The sequence below is a fragment of the Canis lupus genome, chromosome 12, assembly GCF_048164855.1.
Source record: "Canis lupus baileyi chromosome 12, mCanLup2.hap1, whole genome shotgun sequence".
Lineage (NCBI taxonomy): Eukaryota > Metazoa > Chordata > Mammalia > Carnivora > Canidae > Canis > Canis lupus.
This window is the reverse complement of record NC_132849.1, coordinates 11,386,197-11,406,481: the sequence shown is the minus strand read 5'-3', so window position 1 is coordinate 11,406,481 and position 20,285 is coordinate 11,386,197. Positions and strand designations below refer to the sequence as shown.

Here is a 20,285-nt window from a genome sequence, read left to right as displayed (position 1 = left end):
TATTTATTCATGAGAGACAAAGAGAGAGAGTCAGACATAAGCAGAGGGAGAAGTAGGTTCGCTTCAGGGAGCCTGATGTGGGACTTGATCCCAGGACCCCGGGATCACGACCTGAGCCAAAGGCAGACCCTCAACCACTGAGCCACCCAGGTGTCCCACTGACAATGTCAGAAGCATTGTTCCCCCAAATCCTTGTCAGCAACAGAATTTTCTACTCTTTTTAGCATTTGCTGGTCAGATAGGTAAAAAGTGATATTTCTTCTTTAATTCCTTACTTTATTTTACATTTCCTGCACTATAAGATGAGCTTAGCATCTTTCCTATTTTATTGGACATTTTGATTTGGTGGTGGTGGTGATGATGGGGTGTGTGTGTGTGTGTGTGTGTGTATGAGAGAGAGAGAGCGCGAGAGAGATTCTCCTCTTATTTTTTCCCCTATGTTTTCTATTGGAATATTTGTCTGTTTCTATTCATTTGTAAGAGCTCTTTGTTGACACATATAGTGACTTTTTTTCTTCATTTACTTTGTGAATATTTTATCCCAAACTATTATCTACCTTTTTAGTTTTTGTGGTGCCTTTGTTCACATAATCCGTTTTAATGTTTGTATCATCAAATATATCTGTATTTCCTTTTTCTTTTTTTAAAAAAGATTTTCTTTATTTATCCATGAGACACACACACACACACACACACACACACACACAGAGAGAGGTAGACATAGGCAGAGGGAGAAGCAGGCTTCATGCAGGGAGCCCGATGTGGTACTCGATCCCAGGACCCCAGAATCATGTGCTGAGCCAAAGGAGGACACTTAACTGCTGAGCCACCCAGGTGTCCCTGTATTTTCTTATATAGCTTCTGGGTTTCTTGATTGAAACCTAATTTCCTAGATTTTACATGTATTATCTTAAAATTCATTTCAAGATTTAAGAAATTTGAGTTTATTTTACCTTAAAAATATGGTGTGAGGTAGGATGAAGAAAACTTAATTTTATTCAGGGTAGAGAACCAGTTTTTATACCAGCATTTATTAAACAAGGCATCCTTTCTAGCTTAGTGCTTTTAGAGAAATAAGATAATTGGGGCTAAAAGTCTTTGGGAGAGGATTACTGAGAAATGAGAGTTGAGAAGTAGTCAGGAATCAGGACACAAGATGGTAGGCATAAAAAAGGACTTTGGAACTTACCACAAAAATGCAATTCCAGGGGTGCCTGGGTGGCTCAGTTAGTTGAGCATCTGACTGTTGATTTCAGCTTAGATCATGATCTCGGGGTCATGGGATTGAGCCCCCTGCCAGGCTCTGCATTTGGCACAGAGTCTGCTTGTCCCTTTCCCTCTTCTTCCCCCTCCACTCAACTGTGCTCTCTGCCTCTCTCTCTCTCTCTCTGTCTCTCAAATAAATAAATACAATCTTTAAAAAATATATTGAAAAAATGTAATTCCATTTAAGAGTTTGAGCAGGAGAGTGATATGAACTAATGGGTATTTTAAGATTACTTTTTAAGATTTTTAAGATTACTTTTTAAGATTACCAGGAGTCTCACATCTCTTTGGGGCTTATATATATAAAATAAAAATTGGTTTCCACCACTTCTGTATAAAAAACAAAACAAAAACAAAAACAAGACTGCTCACCCCAGTGTGGAAATGGTGGTGAGGTACAAGCAAGGAAGTAGAAGGATGATTTATACTGAATAGTCCAGGGAAGATGTAATGATGATATAGAGAAGCAGTGGCACTGGTGGTAGACCCAGGAGCTTTCTTGGAAGCAAGCAGAGTTGAAGGGAAGATTGAATGTGGAAGATGAAGTATGGGAAAGAGTCAAAGATGACTTCAACTTGGGGATGATGGTGGTTCTTTTTTTCTGATATCCATAAAACTGGACGAAGAAAAGATTTGAGAGGAATATCAAGAATTTAGTATGAAAGAGATGAAAACAATCATAAAGTAACATTATGTAAAGTCTGTGGCAGTAAATTTGAAAATTTAGAGGAAATGGATGATTTTTGAGTCACATGTAAACTTCCAACACTGACTCTAGGAAGGGTAGAAAAATTAAACATAGTATCTTTGAGAAATGTTTAAAAATGGAGATTTTTCACTTTTAAAAGGGCCAGACCAGGCCAGAATGCTTTGGCAGCTAAGTTGTATCTGAGCTTTGAAGGAAAGACATTTATTATATTATTTAAGCTGTTCTAGACTACTGAAAAAGATAGGTGAATTGCAGCATTGTTTCCAGGCAGAAACCTCAAACCTTCCAGGCAAAGAATGCCCATCAGAAGTGGAGTAAATCGTGGCGCATTTATACAATGGACTACTATATAGCTATTTAAAGAGTCCATTCTATCTATAGCAGCAAACATAGTAGGGCAAGAGTGAGGAGTGATTTATACACTACATTGTTAGGGGCAAGATGTAGAGGAGTATATATAATATTATCCTATTTTTGTAAAAAGAAACAGCAAAACAAAACCTAAGTGATATATGTATACAAATATAGAGGCAAGGTAGAGTTCTTATTTTTTCTTTTATATTTCAAATGGTTTCACTATTATTTTCATGATAGAAGATGAAAACTAATGAGTTAGGTTTTAGATATGTTGATTTTGAGAAATCCTCAAGATATCTAGAAGAAAATGCCAAATGGTCAAGATACTGTAAGGCCTGGTGTTTGGAAGAGAGGCATGAACTGGAGGTTATCAGTGGGAGTCATGGAAGTGGGATATTTGAAGTCATGGGAATGGGTAGGACTGCTAAATAGGTATGTAAAGTAAGTGAAAAATAAAACACAAGACCACTAGAAGGAATTCTGGCAAAGAGATGTACAGTGAAAGAGGAAGCACCAATGAAAGAGACCAAGATGGAGCAACCAGAAATGACACAAGGCAAACAAGTGTTTCTGGGATAGAAGATGTTGAGTGGTGTGGGGTTCAGATGGACCTCACTCTGGTAGAAGTGGTCTTCATGGATATCACAGAAACCCATAAAAGAAATAATCTCTCTCCCCACCCCCACCATTTTCTTTTCACCACCACAATATTATTGACAACCAATTGTTGAACATCCTTTGAAGCTTCTTTCTAGGATAGCATAAGGATAGGATTTATAAGTACTATTGACTCAAAAAAACAAACTTCCTTGAGTAAGTTCTCGTGCTTGAACACCATCAAATGGGATTGGAGGAAACTGAGGCCAATCTATGGAGAAGCCAATGCCTCAGACAAGGCTTTGAAAACAGAGGTGTCATTGAGGAGCTGAATCAAGCAAATTTGTAAGAAAGGCCTATGTTTGTGGTAGACAATACCCAAGACCTCTTAGAGCAGCCATTCAGCCAAAGTGCTAGAGAGTTTAAGTATCACTCAGATCTCTCCTCTTCTTCCTAACCCTACTGCTCTTACCCTGGTTCACTGCCTAGTGGGATCACTTCTGAACTAGTACCCCGTGTGTGGCTTCTCAGGGTCTGCACCTAATTTTAGGTTGTGTACTGCATAAAGATACCTGAGTGAGGGATGAGTGGGGCTGAAATCTAATGTGCTCTACTTGCCAACCCATAAAACTTTGCGTGGACTGCTTCTCTGTGGAATGTCTTGCTCACACAGGGATGGTCAGCTCATCAAACATTAGCCTTATAGGATTGAGAAAGGGGCCACCCTTCTCTGATTTGCACACTGGATGTTGAAATGTCTAGTATCAGTTCTGAGTCCCATGACAGCAGTGAACCAGATACAATCTCTGCCTCTAAGGTTGACAGGCTAGTTGAGATGGAAAATCCCATAGACAACTAGCTGCAAAGTAAGTTACTTTAAAGAACAATCTCTATCATATCAGCATATTGTTCAAAATCCTTCAAAGACTCTCTACTGCCTATAAGGAAACATCAAAATATCTTAGCTTTCAATCCAGTGTCCTGGATAATGTCTCCAAACTAGTCAGGCATCCTCCAGGTGGACTGTTCTGTCCCTGACAGTGTCTCTGTGCCTGTGTCCTGGCTTAAGATACTCTCTCCCACCTACCTCCCATAGCATTTACTTCCTTAGTATGCACTCAGTGTGCTCTCAGCTTTCCTCTCCATGATTCCCTACAGCAATTTATCTGTGCCAGCTGGGGCATGACCTATCAGTACAGGACTGATGATACCATTCTTTATACGTTGGTTTTGACTCTCTAACTTTACCTAATGAAGGAATCTATGGAATCAGTAGGATCTTTGCATTGTTGGCACCCAGCACAGAACTCATACTAAGCAGGAGGGCAATGAGTTTGGTTATGCATTCTGAAGATTCTTTTGAAATTCCCCCAAATACTTGCAAATATTTCTGTCAAATACTTGCCCCTGAAATTGTATAGCTACCTTGAAAAGATAGACATGTACTGCAAAATGATTTATGAATGTTCTCTTACTGCCTCTGACCTACATATATTTTTGTTTTCTTCTGTTTATATCTTTCCTGCCTCAGCATGATACATCTTAATAAAGAAAACCAGCACAGATATATATGCTTTACAGTTGTGCTAATAATATTTTCCTACTTTCAAACATTTGTAAAATTCAATCTGTTTGCTAATTATGCAGAATAATATTGGCAAAACTAGAAAGCAAATATAAGGGAAGCATCAAGAAATGAAGTTTTTACTTTGTTTTATTTTAAATAGAATTCATAGCATATGCACCTTTTGCTGATTATAAATAGCATATGCTCATTATAGAAAATGTATAAAAATGCATACATAAAAGCACATAATTATTCCATTATTCCAAAATAAAAACTGTTACCTTCATTTTGTATTTTTCTTCCCCTTCCTCCTTCTTCTTACATACTCTTAAAAATCTCTAGTATATCTAGCTATTAAAAAGTATCATTCAGAAAGATTACTGTGCAAGGCAATAATAGGACATTTACATATCCAGAATGACCTTCTTGACCTTTCTCTCATAATATTGGACTTAATTATTTCAATCTGACTTGTTAGCTGTCTGATTTTGATGTTTCAAACCATGACTAAAAAATAAATAAATAAATAAATAAAAATAAAACCATGACTAGCATTTTAATAATTAGCAGTATATGAGCTCTAATAACAAGAGTTCAAAACAGACAATACTGCATATCTGATCTCTGATTCCACATGTAAGGAACTTGGAAGTCACCACTTCATCCTAACAAGTAAAATATTGAACAGACCAACAAAATCAACAACTCTTCTTGGATTAGTAAGAGGGAGATGCCACAGGGCAGGCCACTGCCCTCTGAACTGAGGAGACAGACAGGTGAATATACAGAGTCCCAGCTTACCAAAGCAGAAATGTGGGGAAAGAAACCTTCCTGGGAATGAGCAGCAGAGCAGGGAAACCTGAACTATGGTTGGCACATTGCTGGAGGCTCAGTGTAGACAACTTTGAGATAAAAACTCCAGGGACTCAGTCATGAGGGCCTCCACGATTTTGTGAGATTTACCTCTAGGTTCTTGACCAGATCCTTACAGTAATCACTAGAAAAAAATGTCCTCATGCTTCCTGCAGGGTAGAGGGAGGAGCCATTTTTAAATATACCAGAGCAATCTGTTCTTTTTAATAAGGCTGTCTTTAGCAAAAACACATTAACCAAAGCCTAACCTGCTGGGGTATTATCAAGAACTGACCTGGAAGCAAAGAAATACCCAACTCAATTAAGCTTTAGCTCTCCGTGGGAAAGAAATAAGATACCCAACTCTAGCCTATTTTAGCCATACTGTCCCACTTCAAGAGGGAAGGAAAAACTGAGAAACACTAATGAAGTCCACAGTCCAGAGGCACAGGCTCACTAAAAGTCTGCAACCTAATCATAGGACTAGAGAAAGCTTCCCTTCCCCCTGGACCTCAGTACCACCTTACTAGAGGCCTTTTTACAGCAGTTCCTTTTACCCAGAACGTCCAGCTGTCAAGAAAAAATTTACAAGGCATATGAAAAGACAAAAATCACAGTCAGAATCAGACATTATAGGGATATTGGAAGTATCAGATAGGAAAATTCAAACAACTATGGTTAATATGTGAAGGGCTCTCATGGATAAAGCACACCACATACAAGAACAGATAAGCATTGTAGGCAGAAAGATGGAAATCCTAAGAAGGAACCAAAAAGAAGTGCTGGAGATAAAGACCACTGAAAGGGAAATGCCTTTGGTGTGCTCATGAAAGACTGGACACCCTGAAGAAAGAATCTGAGCTGCAGGCTAACTCAATAGAAATCTCCAAACTGAAAAGCAAAGAGAACAAAGATTGTAAACAAACAAACAGAACGAAACATCTAAGGACTGTGGGACAACCACAAAGAGTGTAACATACATGTGATGAGAATGCCAGAAGAACCACAGAAATAAGCAGAAGAGTTATTTGAAACAGTAATGACCAAGACTTCCCAAATGAAATGGCAGATACCACACTACAGATTCAAGAAGCTCAGAGAACACCAAGTCAGCTCAGTGCCAAATGCCAAACAAAACAAAACAACAAAAACAAAACAAAAACTAAATCTAGATATATCGTATTTAAATTACAGAAAATCAAAGACAATGAAAAAAATCCTGAAAGAAGGGAAAAAACACCTTTAGAGAACAAAGGTAAAAATAATCTCCAACTTTTCCTAAATGATGCAAATAGAAAGAGGGTGGAGTAAAATATTGAAAACATTGACAGAATAAAAATTACCAATATAGTATTATGTACCCTGTGAAATTATCCTTCACAGGTGAAGGAGAAAGGAAGACTTGATAAAGACCAACAAAAATTGAGAGTCTACTTGTTGCTAAGTAGAAAGAAATGTTAAAAGAAGTTCTTTAGAGAATGAAAATAACATAGGTCAGAAGGTTGGATCTATATAAAGAAGAGCATTGAAAGAGGTAATTTTTTTTTCCTTTTTTTTTCTAAATTTTTATTTAAAGTCCAGTTAGCTAACATACATTGTAGTTTTTAGTGTACAATTTAGCGATTCAGCACTTCTACACATCACCCAGTACTCATTATGACAAGTGCACTACTTAGTCCCCATTACCTATTACATTCATCCCCCCACCCACCTCCCCTCTGGTGACCATCAGTGTCTTCTCTATAATTAAGAGTCTGTTTCTTGGTTTGTCTTTTTCTCCCCCATGATTAGTTGCTTTGCTTCTTCGTATGAGTGAAATTCTACATTTGAGTGAAATCATATGGCATTTGTCTTTCTCAGACTGACTTACTTCACTTAACATAATATTCTCTAGCTCCATATGTGTTAGTTGCAAATATCAAGATTTTATTCTTTTTAATGGCTGAATAATATTCCATTGTGTGTGTGTGTATATATATATCTGTATATATGAATCTGTAGAGTATTATATATATGTATATATATAATACATCATCTTTATCTATATATTAATCAATGGATATTTGGGCTGTTTCCATGATTTGGCTATTGTTAATAATGCTGCTATAAACATGGGGGGTGTATGTGTCCCTTTGAATTCATAGTTTTGTATTCTTCAGGTGAATAACTAGTAGTGTATTTGTTGGGTTGTAGGATAGTTCTATATTTAACCTTTTGAGGCTCCTCCATACTATTTTTCACAGTGGCTGCACCAGTTTGCATTCCTACCAAGAAGGTTCCCCTTCCTCCACATCCTCACCAACACCTATTTTTTCTTGTGTTGTTGATTTTAGCTATTCTGACAGGTGTGAAGTAATAATATATCATTGTGGTTTTGATTTGCATTTCCTTTATGGTAAGTGATAACGAACATCTTCTTATGTGCCTGTTGGCCATCTGTACATCTTCTTTGGAGACATATATGTTTATGTCTTCTCCCCATATTTTAATTGGATTATTTGTTTTGGGGTGTTCAGTTTTATAAGTTCTCGTATATTTTGGATATTAATCCTTTCCAGGTATGTCATTTGCAGATATCTTCTCCCATTCCAAAGGTTGCCTATTAGTTTTGTTGACCATTTCCTTTGTTGTGCAGAAGCTTTTTATTTTGATGTAGTCCCAATAGTTTAACTTTTGTTTCCCTTGCCTCAGGACACCTACATAGAAAAAAGTTGCTAAAATTGATGTCAGAGAAATTACTGCCTTACTTTCTTCAAGGACTTTTACGGTTTCAGGTCTCACATTTAGGTCTTTAGTTCATTTTGAGTTTATTTTTATATATGGTGAAAGGGAATGGTCCAGTTTCATTCTTTTGCATGATGCGGTCCAGTTTTGCCAACACCATTTGCTGAGGAGACTGTCTTTTAACCATTAGATGTTCTTTCCTGCTTTGTCGAAGATTAATTGACCATATAATTGTGGGTTCATGTCTGGGTTTCCTATTCTGTTCTGTTGATCTATGTGTCTTTTTTGTGCCATCAACCATACTGTTTTGATCACTACAGCTTTGTAATGTGACTTGAAGTGTGGAATTGTGATGTCTCCAGCTTTGCTTTCTTTTTAAGATTGCTTTGATAATTCAGGGTCTTTTGTGATTCCCCACACATTCTTAAATTGTTTTTTTCTAGTTCTGTGAAAGATGCTGTTGGTATTTCAATACGGATTGCATTAAACATGTAGATTTGCTTTGGGTAGTATAGACATTTTAACAACATTTGTAAAAACTTTTATTTTTTTATTCTTAATTGAGCTAACAGAAAGTGATTTGTTCAAAGTGATAGCAATGATGTATTCAATTATGTATGCTTATGTGTATTCTATGTGTATGTACTACTTATATATTCTTATATGCAAGTAAAATGAATGATAGCAATGAGACCAGGGATAGATGGGATGGGAGGAAGGAGTTAGGATTATTTTGTAATTATAAGTTATTCATACCACCCATAAAGTGGTATAGTGTTATTTGAAAGTAGACTTGGATTAGTTTTAAGTATATATTGCAAACCCTAGGTCGACAACTAAAAAAATTTAAAAATTATCTATGGTAGCACTTTTTTGTGAAAAGATCTATGAATTTTAACACATAGATTTATGAGAACCCCACCAAAATTGGGATACAGAACAGTTCCACCAACCCAAAAGCTCCCTCAGTTATCTGCTTGTAGTCACATCTTCACTTCACCCCCAAACACCCAGACAACCACTGAGCTATTCTCCACCATTATAGCTTAGTCTTTTTTGATAATTTTTTAAGATGCCAAGTAAATGGAATCATACAATATGTAACCTTTTGACATTGGGTTCTTTCACTCAGCATTGTGTATTTAAGATTCACCCACATTGTGTTTATCAGTAGTTTGTTGCTTTTTATTGTTGCATAGTAGTCTTGCATGCTAGTTCCACAGTTTATTTATCCATTCATCTGTTGAAGAGCTTTGGGGTGGTATCCAGCTTTTGACTATTACAAATAAAGCTGCTGCAAATGTTTGTGACAAGTTTTTTATATAAACCAAGTTTTCATTTCTCTAGGCTATAAACCTCACAGTGGGATTATTTGGGGGTCAGACTTATATTTAACTTTATGATGAATCACCATGTCATTTTCCAGAGTTGCTGTACCATTTCACATTCCCAGTAGAAATGTATTGTGTTTTAGTTGCCCCATATACTTGTCAGCACTTGGTATTGTCAGTGTTTTAGCCATTCAAGTAAGTATGTAAGCAATGGTATCTTACCGTGTTTTTAATTTGCATTCTTCTGATGGTTAGTGATTTTGCCCATCTTTTCATGTGCTTATTTCCCATCCTCGTATCCTCTTTGGTGAATTGTCTATTTCAGTTCTTTCCCCAATTTTTAATTGTGTTATTTGTTTCTTGCTGTTAAGTTTGAGAGTTCTTTGTATATTCTGGATACAGGTCCATTATGGAGTAGATAATTTTCAGATATATTCTCCTAGTCCTTAGCTTGTCTCTTCATTCTCATAACAGTATCTTTGGAAGAATGAACATTTTTAATTTGATGAAGTCCAGTTTATCAGTTGGGGGTTTTTTATGGATCATCAGTTTGGTGTTATTTCTAAGACCTTAAAGAGGTGACCCAGTCACTAGGATTTATCCTGTGTTTCCTTCTTAAACTTTTATTGTTTTATGTTTTTCATTTAGACCTGTGATCTATTTTGAGTTAATCTTTATGTAAGGTATGAACTTTATATTAAGGTTTCTTTCTCCTTATGGATGACTTATTGTTCCAATATCCATTTGTTGAAAAGAATATCTCCTCCACTGAACTGTGTTTACACTTTGTCAAAGATCAAATGGCTGTACTGGTGTAAGTCTATTTCTGGAATTTCTATTTTGTTCCATTGATCTCTGTGTCTGCATCTTCTATCTGGATATCTTTTAACTAAAAAATAAAAACCAAAAACAAAACCAGAAATATTTGTAATGTAATGAGCAATAGAGGGTGGGTGGGGGAGAAAGCAGTCCACTGTGTGACCAAGAACTAGCAGCAATTGATCCCTCCTATCCCCTATGTCCTGCTACCTCCTAACTCAGGCATGACAGAAACTGAGATACACACCTGATAAAGTTACCAGTTAACTTCATGGTGTAACCAGTTAATAAAACCAAATGTCTTCTTCCTTCAACACTTCCCTTACTCTCAGTGTGTTCTCTGTTGTGTCAACTGAAAAACATGCCAGCCTCACGTGACTCAGCCCAGAGAGAAGGAAGCTGTACACTGACTTAAGGAAAAATTTCTGATGAAAATACAGAGCTCCACTTACCAGGCAGGGAGATATGAAAATGGAAACATCCTTTACTATTTAATTTGAAAATAGATCATCATCTAAGCCATAACAGGAGTTTTATTACATCAACAACTGGTCTCTGTTGAAAATAAGTTTCTGGGTTGCCTTTCAGCATGGGCCCTTTGAATGAGGAAAATCCAGAATGACATTCCAGTGTACAGAAATATAGATGGGTGGACACATGGAGAGAGGAAAACATTTCTAGATAGTCTCCTTTCCTTTCCTCGAGCCCAAACTGGAATCATTTAGTGTATACTATTTTGTAACTAAAATAGGTTGTCTTTGCTGTATAAAAACCTGGAGTTGACAGCACTAATTATTCCTCACTATTTCCTTTGATCATGGGTGATACAAGTGATAGAGTCATTGATGTTAAGTAAACATATGTTTTCTCCCTTCAGGCTGATATTGGAAGACTTCTCCTCTTTCTGGATGTATTATGATAATAATTGCAGCTAAGAAGTAATGTACTTTTTATTGACATGGCCAGATGGAGCCGTTACTTTTACAAAGACACATGGGTGTTTGGATTCCAAGATCCACATGGCATCTTCTAATTATTGGGCAGTTTTTCAGCAGTCCTGAGACTTTTAGGCTATAAATAGTAGCTTCTTTCAGTTGCAAACATCTTATCCTGTTGCTCGGCTCTTTCTGAGTTGAAGTCAGCTTTTTTTTTTTTTTTAAGAGTTTATTTATTTATTCATGAGAGACACAGAGAGAGAGGCAGAGACATAGGCAGAGGTAGAGGCAGGCTCCCTTTGGGGAGCCCGATGCGGGACTCGATCCCAGGACCTCAGCCAAAGGCAAGACGCTCAACCACTGAGACACGCAGGCGTCCCTGAAATCAGCTTTTATTTTTTTTTTTTTTTTTTTTTTTTTTTTAAAGATTTTATTTATTTATTCATGATAGTCACAGAGAGAGAGAGAGGCTCAGAGACACAGGCAGAGGGAGAAGCAGGCTCCGTGCACCGGGAGCCCGACGTGGGATTCGATCCCGGGTCTCTAGGATCGCGCCCTGGGCCAAAGGCAGGCGCCAAACCGCTGCGCCACCCAGGGATCCCTGAAATCAGCTTTTAAAAGGAACATTATCTGATCCCCTGTTTTTGTTAATGGTGCTCCCAAGTGAACCAATGAACATTTATTCATTATTTACCTTCCACTTTTCTCACTTTATCTTAGGCCTATAGGTAGGATGAGATTAGACTGAAGAATGAGAAAAGGGGCCACCCTCATTTATTCAGGTGTTTGCTCATTCATTCATTCTGCAGATATTTATTGAGCACCCACTCTATGTAGGTGTAAGTACTTTCCCTTTGAGGAGCATACAATACAACATGTGATAGATACAAGTAAACCAGCAAGTGGTCTAGGAGCATTACATAGAGTCCCCTACTCAGCCTTAAGAATTAGAGAAGGTCTGTATATGAGTTGGCCTAGTGAAGAGGGAAGGTGGTAGAAGGGAGTACCCAAGCAGAGAGGATTGCCTATGTAAGGTCCAGAGAAGATGTCAATGACCTTTCAGAGGACTTCAATAATATTAGTATTACAGGAATATAGAGTACAAGGGTGGGTTTTGTATTGTCCAGTATTTGATAGTACAGTGTTGTTTAATACACACACACTCCCTAGAGTATCCTCCCTAGATAGGGAATATATTCTTGAGTCCACCATAGACCCCACCCCTTTCCATTGTTCTGCTCTATACTGATTTATTTTACTACCTGCCCAACCTATGCAGGTGTTTGAATTGGGGCTCTTCTACCTCTGGACCTACACAAAGATCAAATTCAGATGATCTCAGTTGCCATTTCTGGTATAACAGGAAAGGAGACTAGCTTTCTGATGGGACTCCAAGGACCAACCCAATGAAAGATCCTACCCATGAGATAAGACCAGGACAGTTAGTCAGATACATTAAAAGAAGGGTTCCCCCCGCCCCCTAGGGAAGAAAATGAAGTGTGAAAACAAATATTTATTGAAATCCTATCATGTGACAGGTACTATGCTAAGTTCTTTTATTTCAGGCCTTTTTATAAAAGATGATGGTAATTTAAAAGGTCATACGTTCATATATGAAATTAAACTTACACTTTATAAAGTGATCTTTTAAAAAATATTTTATTTATTTATTTGCCAGAAAGATAGAGCCAGAAAGCACAAGAAGGGGGAATGGCAGAGGGAGAGAGAGAGAAGGAGCCCCAATTCAGAGCTCTATTCCAGGACTCTGGAATCATGACCTGAGCCGAAAGCAGGGACTTAACAGGCTGAACTACCCAGGTGCCCTATAAAGTGATCTTGTGTATCTCCAAATATCTTATATTTGAGAATATCATTTCATCTATAATGCAATCAAATTTTCACCACTATTGAACGTCAATTATGTGTTAGGTACTGGACCATAGTGGGGATACAGAACAGATAGAGTCACCGCCTTCTTCACTGCTGGGGGCTTCCTCAGAGCATGGACAATTGTCTCTATCTGGTCCTCGGAGCTGTCAGCTTTGAGTCACCGTAGGATTAAAGGAAGTTTTTGAAAAATACATCAGAGTTTGTAATCTTGGTGAACTGTAACAAATTTGTGTATTTAAGATTGATTTGGATCAAGCCAACCCTTCTTGGAATGAAAATTGCAGCCATTAGGTAAATCAATAGCAAACACTTCTGTTGGTAAATCAGGAGTGACATTGTCTTCCTAGGACTTTCCTATTGTTGGTTTAGGGTTTTGAATACCTTGCTAAACTGACTTTAAAAAATAACTCCTTGGTCCTCACAATAGAAATTGAGCCAAAGCTGGTTTGCATGTTCATACTTGCATTTGGCATGAGTCATGAGAAATGAGGATATTTATTTCCCAAGAAAGGAGGAGAATCTGAGTTAACTTTGAATCTTTCTCTGTGGCCCAGCATAGTGCCTTAGGCAGACTGTTGCTCAATAAATATTTGCTAATCCAAAAGCCACTTAGCCAGAGATCTCTATCTACAAAGAAGGGTCCTCTTTGCCAATCTGTCAGAGTGTCTGCACTGTTGAACTGCCCTATATATTGGAAGCTTTGCCATGGAAAACTCTATCAGAGAGTAAGGAACAGGTTGTGCTTATATAACCCCTTGTTTGCCAGGTATGACGTCCAGGTAAAATGAGGCTGGAACACAGACTTCTTCCTTCTCCCAGGCTCTACAGTTGGCCTACTGGTTGTTCTCCTGGTTCACATCTGGGAAGCATCACTGAGCCCTAGTGAGAGAAATGCAGTTTCAACATTCTGATTTGTGGCCACGCTGGAGCAAGTAGGGCAGCCACAGGTAGAGAACGATGCAAATATGTGCATCTGGTTGATAGGCATCTGGGGAAAAATTAGAACCGTAAGAGAGGCCCACCAGAGGACAGGGGATCCCAAGTTAATGATTGTAATGAAGCAGAAGTAAAGACAAAAACAAGAGCTCATGGGAGAAACCAGGAGGACTTTGATGAAGCCGAAAAGAAGGTGGAGAGGAAATCCTGAGTTGTCGGAAATTCAGAGAGGCAGCCTCATGTTCTGTTTGTGAAAAACTGACGAGTGGTTAGGTCAAGAGAAGATTCTGAAATGTTTGGGAGCATCTGATATCAAATGAAGGAAACTCTGAATTACAAAGAGAAGAAAATGGAAAATCAAGGCAGTTTTGTGGAAGGGTAGCTTTACAATATTTACATAGAATATTTCAATATACGACAATATTGCACAAAAGGGACCTATAGAAGCTGGCGTGAACGCTGGGATTAATGAGGTGGGTGGAGCAGGGAGCTCTGGTGTGGCTCAGATGAGGCTTTTAGTCCGGGCAGAGCGGGGAGATATGCAAATACTGTGGTTACAGAGAGCTGAGTGGCCCGGGGAACCAACACCGTTGCTGAGCTCTCAGAGGTGGGTTTGGAAAGGCATTTACTCAGAGCATTGCCCAGAAGTGAGCTGGGCTCCCAGAAGCGCTGTAATTTCTTTAGATCATCTGATAGCAGTCTCTGATGTTTACCAGCGTCAGGGAGATCAGGCCATTGTGAATTTTTTTTTTTTTTTTTTTTTTTTTCTGTAATAAAACTAGCCCCAGCCAGCCAGACTGGGAATTTACTGCCTGAGCTGTTTTCCAACATGGTTTTGCTGGCAAAACCAGACAAGAGTGTTTCCTTGACTCTCAAGGGGCCTGTTTACACTGACTTTATTTTTACTGCCAGCTTTCAAGCAGGAAGAGGTAAATTATGTTTAAAGTTCAGCAGGTGAGGAGAAGGGTCCCTGGTCCTGCCCTTTCTGGATATGCCTGTGTGTGTGTGCATGTGTGTGTGTGTGTGTGTGTGCGCGCTTTTCCACATGCAAATTATTGTGCCCTGATTTGGTTGATGAGACCTGGACCTGCTTGTTTTCAGGCAGAATGACGGGTGCCTGACTGGTTGTTTGGCAGTTCCCTATTTGTTTATGGTAAAGAAGGTAAATCAATCTGCGGGATTTTCTGGATTGGAGGGCAAGGAATATTTACTGTCAACAGGATAAGAACAAGGAGATATAAGATACTGGGCTCCAGGATGCATCTAGCATTAAGACAAGAGCTTAAAAAGGTGGAGAAGAAGCCAACTACAGAGCGTTTCTATCTCAAATGGAGCTTTTAAATATTTGAATGGGAAATACAACTTGGAATATTGCCCTTCGGTCAAAGCACCCGACAATAGAGCTTAATCGAGTCCTATTAGGTTGGACTCCAATTCAGTTTCAATTCCATCAACTCTCCTTTTTAAATTCCTTTTTTAAAAAAAAATTTCCTGAAAGATGACAGTTGGATGCTCCCGATTTGGAAATGAGAGCTGGAGGGAAGAATTGGAAAGACCAGTCTCTGGTCCATGTATACATCCTCAAAGAAATTTAGCGCCGAGACTAACGTTCTTGGGAAACCAACCTGCAAGTACTGTCCTCCACTGACGGACAAACCAAGACGTTGCTGCTCCACTGGGGACTGACCAAGAAGTCATGAAATCCCCAACTGCAGGAGACTTGGAAGAATGCCTCCTGAATAAGGTAAGGACAAGTACTGCTCTCCCACGTTCCCACCTGGCTCCCTCCCACTCCACCAGCCTGGATTCAGAAGGGATGTCAGGCTGCTTCCAAAGATACATGAAATGCTCCTCAGGAACCCAAGACCATCACTCATAAGAGTGTTTAGGGACTTATCTTATTTTCGTCTTCTCTCTAAGGTTCTAAGTGCCAGAGGCACGTTGTGTATAGAAAGTTAAACGGGAACAGAAAGTTAGAATGTGGGTTGGAACTCTGGCTCTGCCCCTGATACTGGGTATTGTCACGAACAAGGCACTTAACCTGCCAGAGCTTCAGCTTTCTTCTCTGTAAAATGGGTGATAATAGGGCCTTAGAAAAAGAGTAAATGGGATTAAGAATGCCTTTCAGAAACTCTAAAACTGCTCGATTTAAAGATAGATATCATATTTATCACATCAATTAACAGTTAACTGAATTTCTTCTGTAGAGAGGCAGAGACTCTTGGAACATTACAACTTGAAGGCCCCTTAAATATGATCTCACTTAATTAAGGCTTTCCATTTACTGATGAAGCTATTAAGGCCCAGAGCCACCTGTAAAACTAAAAACTAAGGTTAGGGATTTGTCTAAGTTTTAGGGACACGCCTTCCCAAGTAAACAAAGTAGAGTTCATTATCACAGTGATAAATAAAGTTGATTTCTTAAGCAAACCACTTAGATAAATAGGGGACACTTACAATAATAAAAATTATAGCCAACAAAGTGACGTCCCGTATTTTCCCTTTTGGGGGCTATTCTAAAGGAATAAAGGGAGGCTGCCAGGCATTTTCCCCATGGACTTGTGTTTTCTGAAAGAAAAAAGTCCACGTTTTTCAGTCTGGCATCCAAGTAATACTTTATCTTTCCATGATGTTTCCCTGCATCTCCAATAGCAGAGATTCTTAACAGTGCTCTACACATTGAACCAGCCTGTGCACAGGTTTTCTTTGGCCTGCAGAATATTTTTAAATTGCTTCAAATTTGTTACAAGCATTTCAAAATAGTGGGATCTTGCACAGAAATCCAGAGTTTCATCTTCTCTGGAAAAAGGGAGGGATCCCTGGGTGGCTCAGCGGTTTGGCGCCTGCCTTTGGCCCAGGGCGTGATCCTGGAGACCCGGGATCGAGTCCCACATCGGGCTCCCGGTGCATGGAGCCTGCTTCTCCCTCTGCCTGTGTCTCTGCCTCTCTCTCTCTCACTGTGTGCCTATCATAAATAAATAAATTAAAAAAAAATTTAAAAAAAAAAAAAAAAAAGGGAAACATCAGAATACCTGACAGCCACAGGTCCCAGTTTCTTGCCTGGCAACTGTGGGCTGGGGCTGTTTGTTCAACAGAGAGTGTGCTCATGGGTTCTCTGGGAGCCACAGCACTCCTGGGTCTGACATCCACCCCCTTCCACCCTCCCTCTCATGTGTGTCCCCGCTCTGTCCCTGTATGTGGTAAGGCTGCCAATCCTGACTCACAAGTTCTAGGCCCTGAGGAGGTCTAAGTCCCAAGCTCCCCTTCTCTCCTCTACCAGGGGAGACAGCCTCTCTCCTCTCCATTTCCCTGGTTCATATTCATCCTTCAAACTCAGCTCAGAGCTTACTTTATCAAGAAAGATTTTCCTGACACCCTAGCACAGAATGTTTTGGCTTCCCTATGAACTCCCATCATAACTATTACTAACAATATTTATTTGGCAATCACTCGTATATTGACTCTTGACACCTTTCCTATTATTATCTCAAGTGACAATTTAAATATTGTTTTATTCTTTCTAAGTTTTTGGAGGGGATAATAATGTCTTGGATGTCATCATTGCCCTTGATATTCACACAGTATCTTTGTACATGTATGGTCAGAATATCTTTAGGATTCATTGAAGATAATACAAGAATAGTGAAAAAGGTGCTGGCAGGTTGAGGCCCGGGCAATATCTCATTTAATCTGTCAGCAACCATGCACCACGTGCACAGTCTCTCCATTTTTACAGAGGAGGAAATGGGCTCTTGTAGATTAAATAACTTGTCCAGAGTCACACAGCTGGATAGTGAAAGTGCTGAGGTGTCAGTAAGAAAATTCTGTTTTACTCCAAAGCCATATTTGCTCTACTAAACCCTCTGTATCTCCACAAACACACTGAGCACATGCTTTGTGCAAAACACTGTGCCCAACACACAAATCTGGGATGTGGCCTGCTAACTGAGAGGAAAAATGTAGTTTAGGGTATCTTTAAGGATGGCCCTATCCCGCCTGCAGATTTTGCACATAACTGAGGGCAAAAGGAGGATGTTCCTTGTGCAGACAGGAGAATGCTTACTATAACACATGGCCAACCACAAGGGCTACAACAGAGATTCCCACATGGTGCTAGGGGAGAGCAGAGGAGTGTTAGCTCTCATGCAGGAGGCGTTGCACAGCTAGAGGAGTGGAGACCAAGCTCCAGAGGGCACAGGGGGTTTGAACAGGTGGATGAGTATGGAAGAGGCTTTCCAGGCTGAGGGAACCCCATTCAAGCAGTCAGTGTGGGTTCATGCCCTGCAGCCTTGTCCCTGGGGAGGCAGAGCCGTGCAGTGGTTATGAACATGGGCTGCCAGGCATGGGCAGTGCCCAACACAGATCCCCATTGCGGGACTTACTGACTCTGGAGAGACCCAGAGCGAAGTACTTACACATTGTGAACTTGTGTTTCCTCCTGTGAAAAATGGGGATAATCATAGCACCCACCCTTCAGGATTGTTGGACAGCTTAAGGGAGCTAGCTCTCAGGAAGTGTCCCTCCTGTCTCAGCTCCATAGTGCAACTGTCGCTGTGGTTTCTGCGGAGTCATGCACAGTCTGCAGGGCCCTAGCATCTGGCTCAGGAAAGAATGGGTCTGAGAAGATGGAGATTGAAGGCTTCCTATCTCACCTGTATGTAGCACCTACATCTCCATCCTTTTAAGATCATTAACCCTGGAAGACAGAGATGGTGCTGGTCCTGTTTTTTTTTTTTTTTTTTTAAACTTGATTGAATTTCATGCAATTCCAGAATTAAATATCTGACTTCCTGATGTCTGGCAGGAAGTTCTCTGCTTTCCATCCCCAGGGACACTCATGGTGGGTGACAGTCTCACAGGGCACATGCTTATGATGTGGCCAGACCTGTGTGACATTCCTGACATGTTCCTTAGCACCGCCCCTCTACCTGTCTGGAGAAAGCAGGTCGGAATGCAAGTGAATCAGAATGGTGTTATTATAGGCAATAACCTTGAATTCTCACTCATTTACATTTGAAACAGTAAATTGTTCTGAACTTGAGCTATTAATAGTAGCAAAGAGGGTGGGGCAACAGCTGCTGGCTGCTGTGGCTGGGGAGGAGGAAAGTGGCCTGGGGCGGGGCTGTGTACGTGTGTATGGGCAGGTGCACTTGCCCCAGAGAGAAGGAGGCCCGCAGAAAATGCATGGCACCCTTCGTGGGGGCCTCTGATGACTCTGTTTGCAGAAACCCTGCTGCATTAGAGTACCTGAATCTGCACGCCAGGAAGTGTAGCATGACTTTCCGGGGTCAGTGCGACCCAAGGGAGAATGAGAGGACGGAACTACACATCCAGCATCATGTGTCCGACTAACTTCATCTGATGCATTTCTGCTCATGCTTTGTCCCATCCACAAATGCAGCCTTTTTTTTTTTTTTAAGATTTTATTTATTTATTCATGAGAGATACACAGAGAGAGGCAGAGACACAGGCAGAGGGAGAAGCAAGTTCCCTGCGGGGAGCCCGATGAGGGACTCGATCCCAAGATCATGACCTGAGCCAAAGGCAGACTCAACCATTGAGCCATCCAGATGTCCCCACAAATGAAGCCTTTTTTTTTTTTTTTTAATGAAGCCTTTTAAAAAGAAATGCACTCTTATGTTCACTGACCTAATCTGCAGCAGAGGGGGCATGTGAAACTCAGGCGGGCACTGAGGTCATGTTTGGACTGAATGTGCCTTGATTCCTTCTTCTTAAAGGACCCTGTTTCCCCCTTACATGTGTTTCAAAGCTACACTACAAAATGGGTCTGGTGTTGGGGTTGCCTCAAGGCTGCCGCTGGGTTCTTCCTGAGGTTGGATTGGCATGAAAGTTCTTCTGGGCTCCTGCCTGCCACGAGTCTCTGCGTGTGGTGGCACCTCCTTCTTTCCCCAACACCACTCCCCATAAAGCTGCCTCAGGCCCCATTCCCTGCTTTTCCACACCCTGAAATGGAATCTTTTTGCCCTACCTCTGCTAGGCTGTGGTCAGGAGGAGTGGAGGGAAGCCACCTGGGGTTTCTGGGTTGTGATTGACACCAAGGGCGTGACAAGTGGTCTGTGGGTCAGAGCCTGGGAAACCTTGAGCCTGAGTCCCTTCTGGGGCTGCTGAAGAGCACATACTCCACAAAGTGTGTAGAGGTAAGAACTGACTCCAGGTGGCGCCTGGGGGGGCTCAGGTCATGATCCCTGGGTCCTGGGATGAAGCCCTGCATCAGGCTCCCTGCTCTGTGGGGGCCTGCTTCTCCCTCTCCCTCTGCCTGCAGCTCCCCCTGCTTGTGCACG

General features: G+C 40.4%; 1 protein-coding gene across 3 annotated transcripts in view; it reads left to right on the top strand.

The window, feature by feature from the left end:
- MAB21L3 (mab-21 like 3) overlaps positions 1 to 20,285 on the top strand; it is a 53,653-nt gene that overhangs the window by 16,477 nt on the left and 16,891 nt on the right. Inside the window, exons 1-2 of one of the 3 annotated variants that reach the window (XM_072769643.1) lie at positions 14,731 to 14,937; positions 15,482 to 15,727. The exons of 1 other annotated variant lie outside the window; for it this stretch is intronic. In XM_072769643.1, the coding sequence (XP_072625744.1) occupies positions 15,680 to 15,727 (48 nt within the window). In that variant the 5' untranslated portion in view covers positions 14,731 to 14,937; positions 15,482 to 15,679. Of the gene's footprint in view, positions 1 to 14,730; positions 14,938 to 15,255; positions 15,728 to 20,285 lie in introns of those variants that run through there. One more of the 3 variants, XM_072769645.1, reaches the window with a different exon arrangement.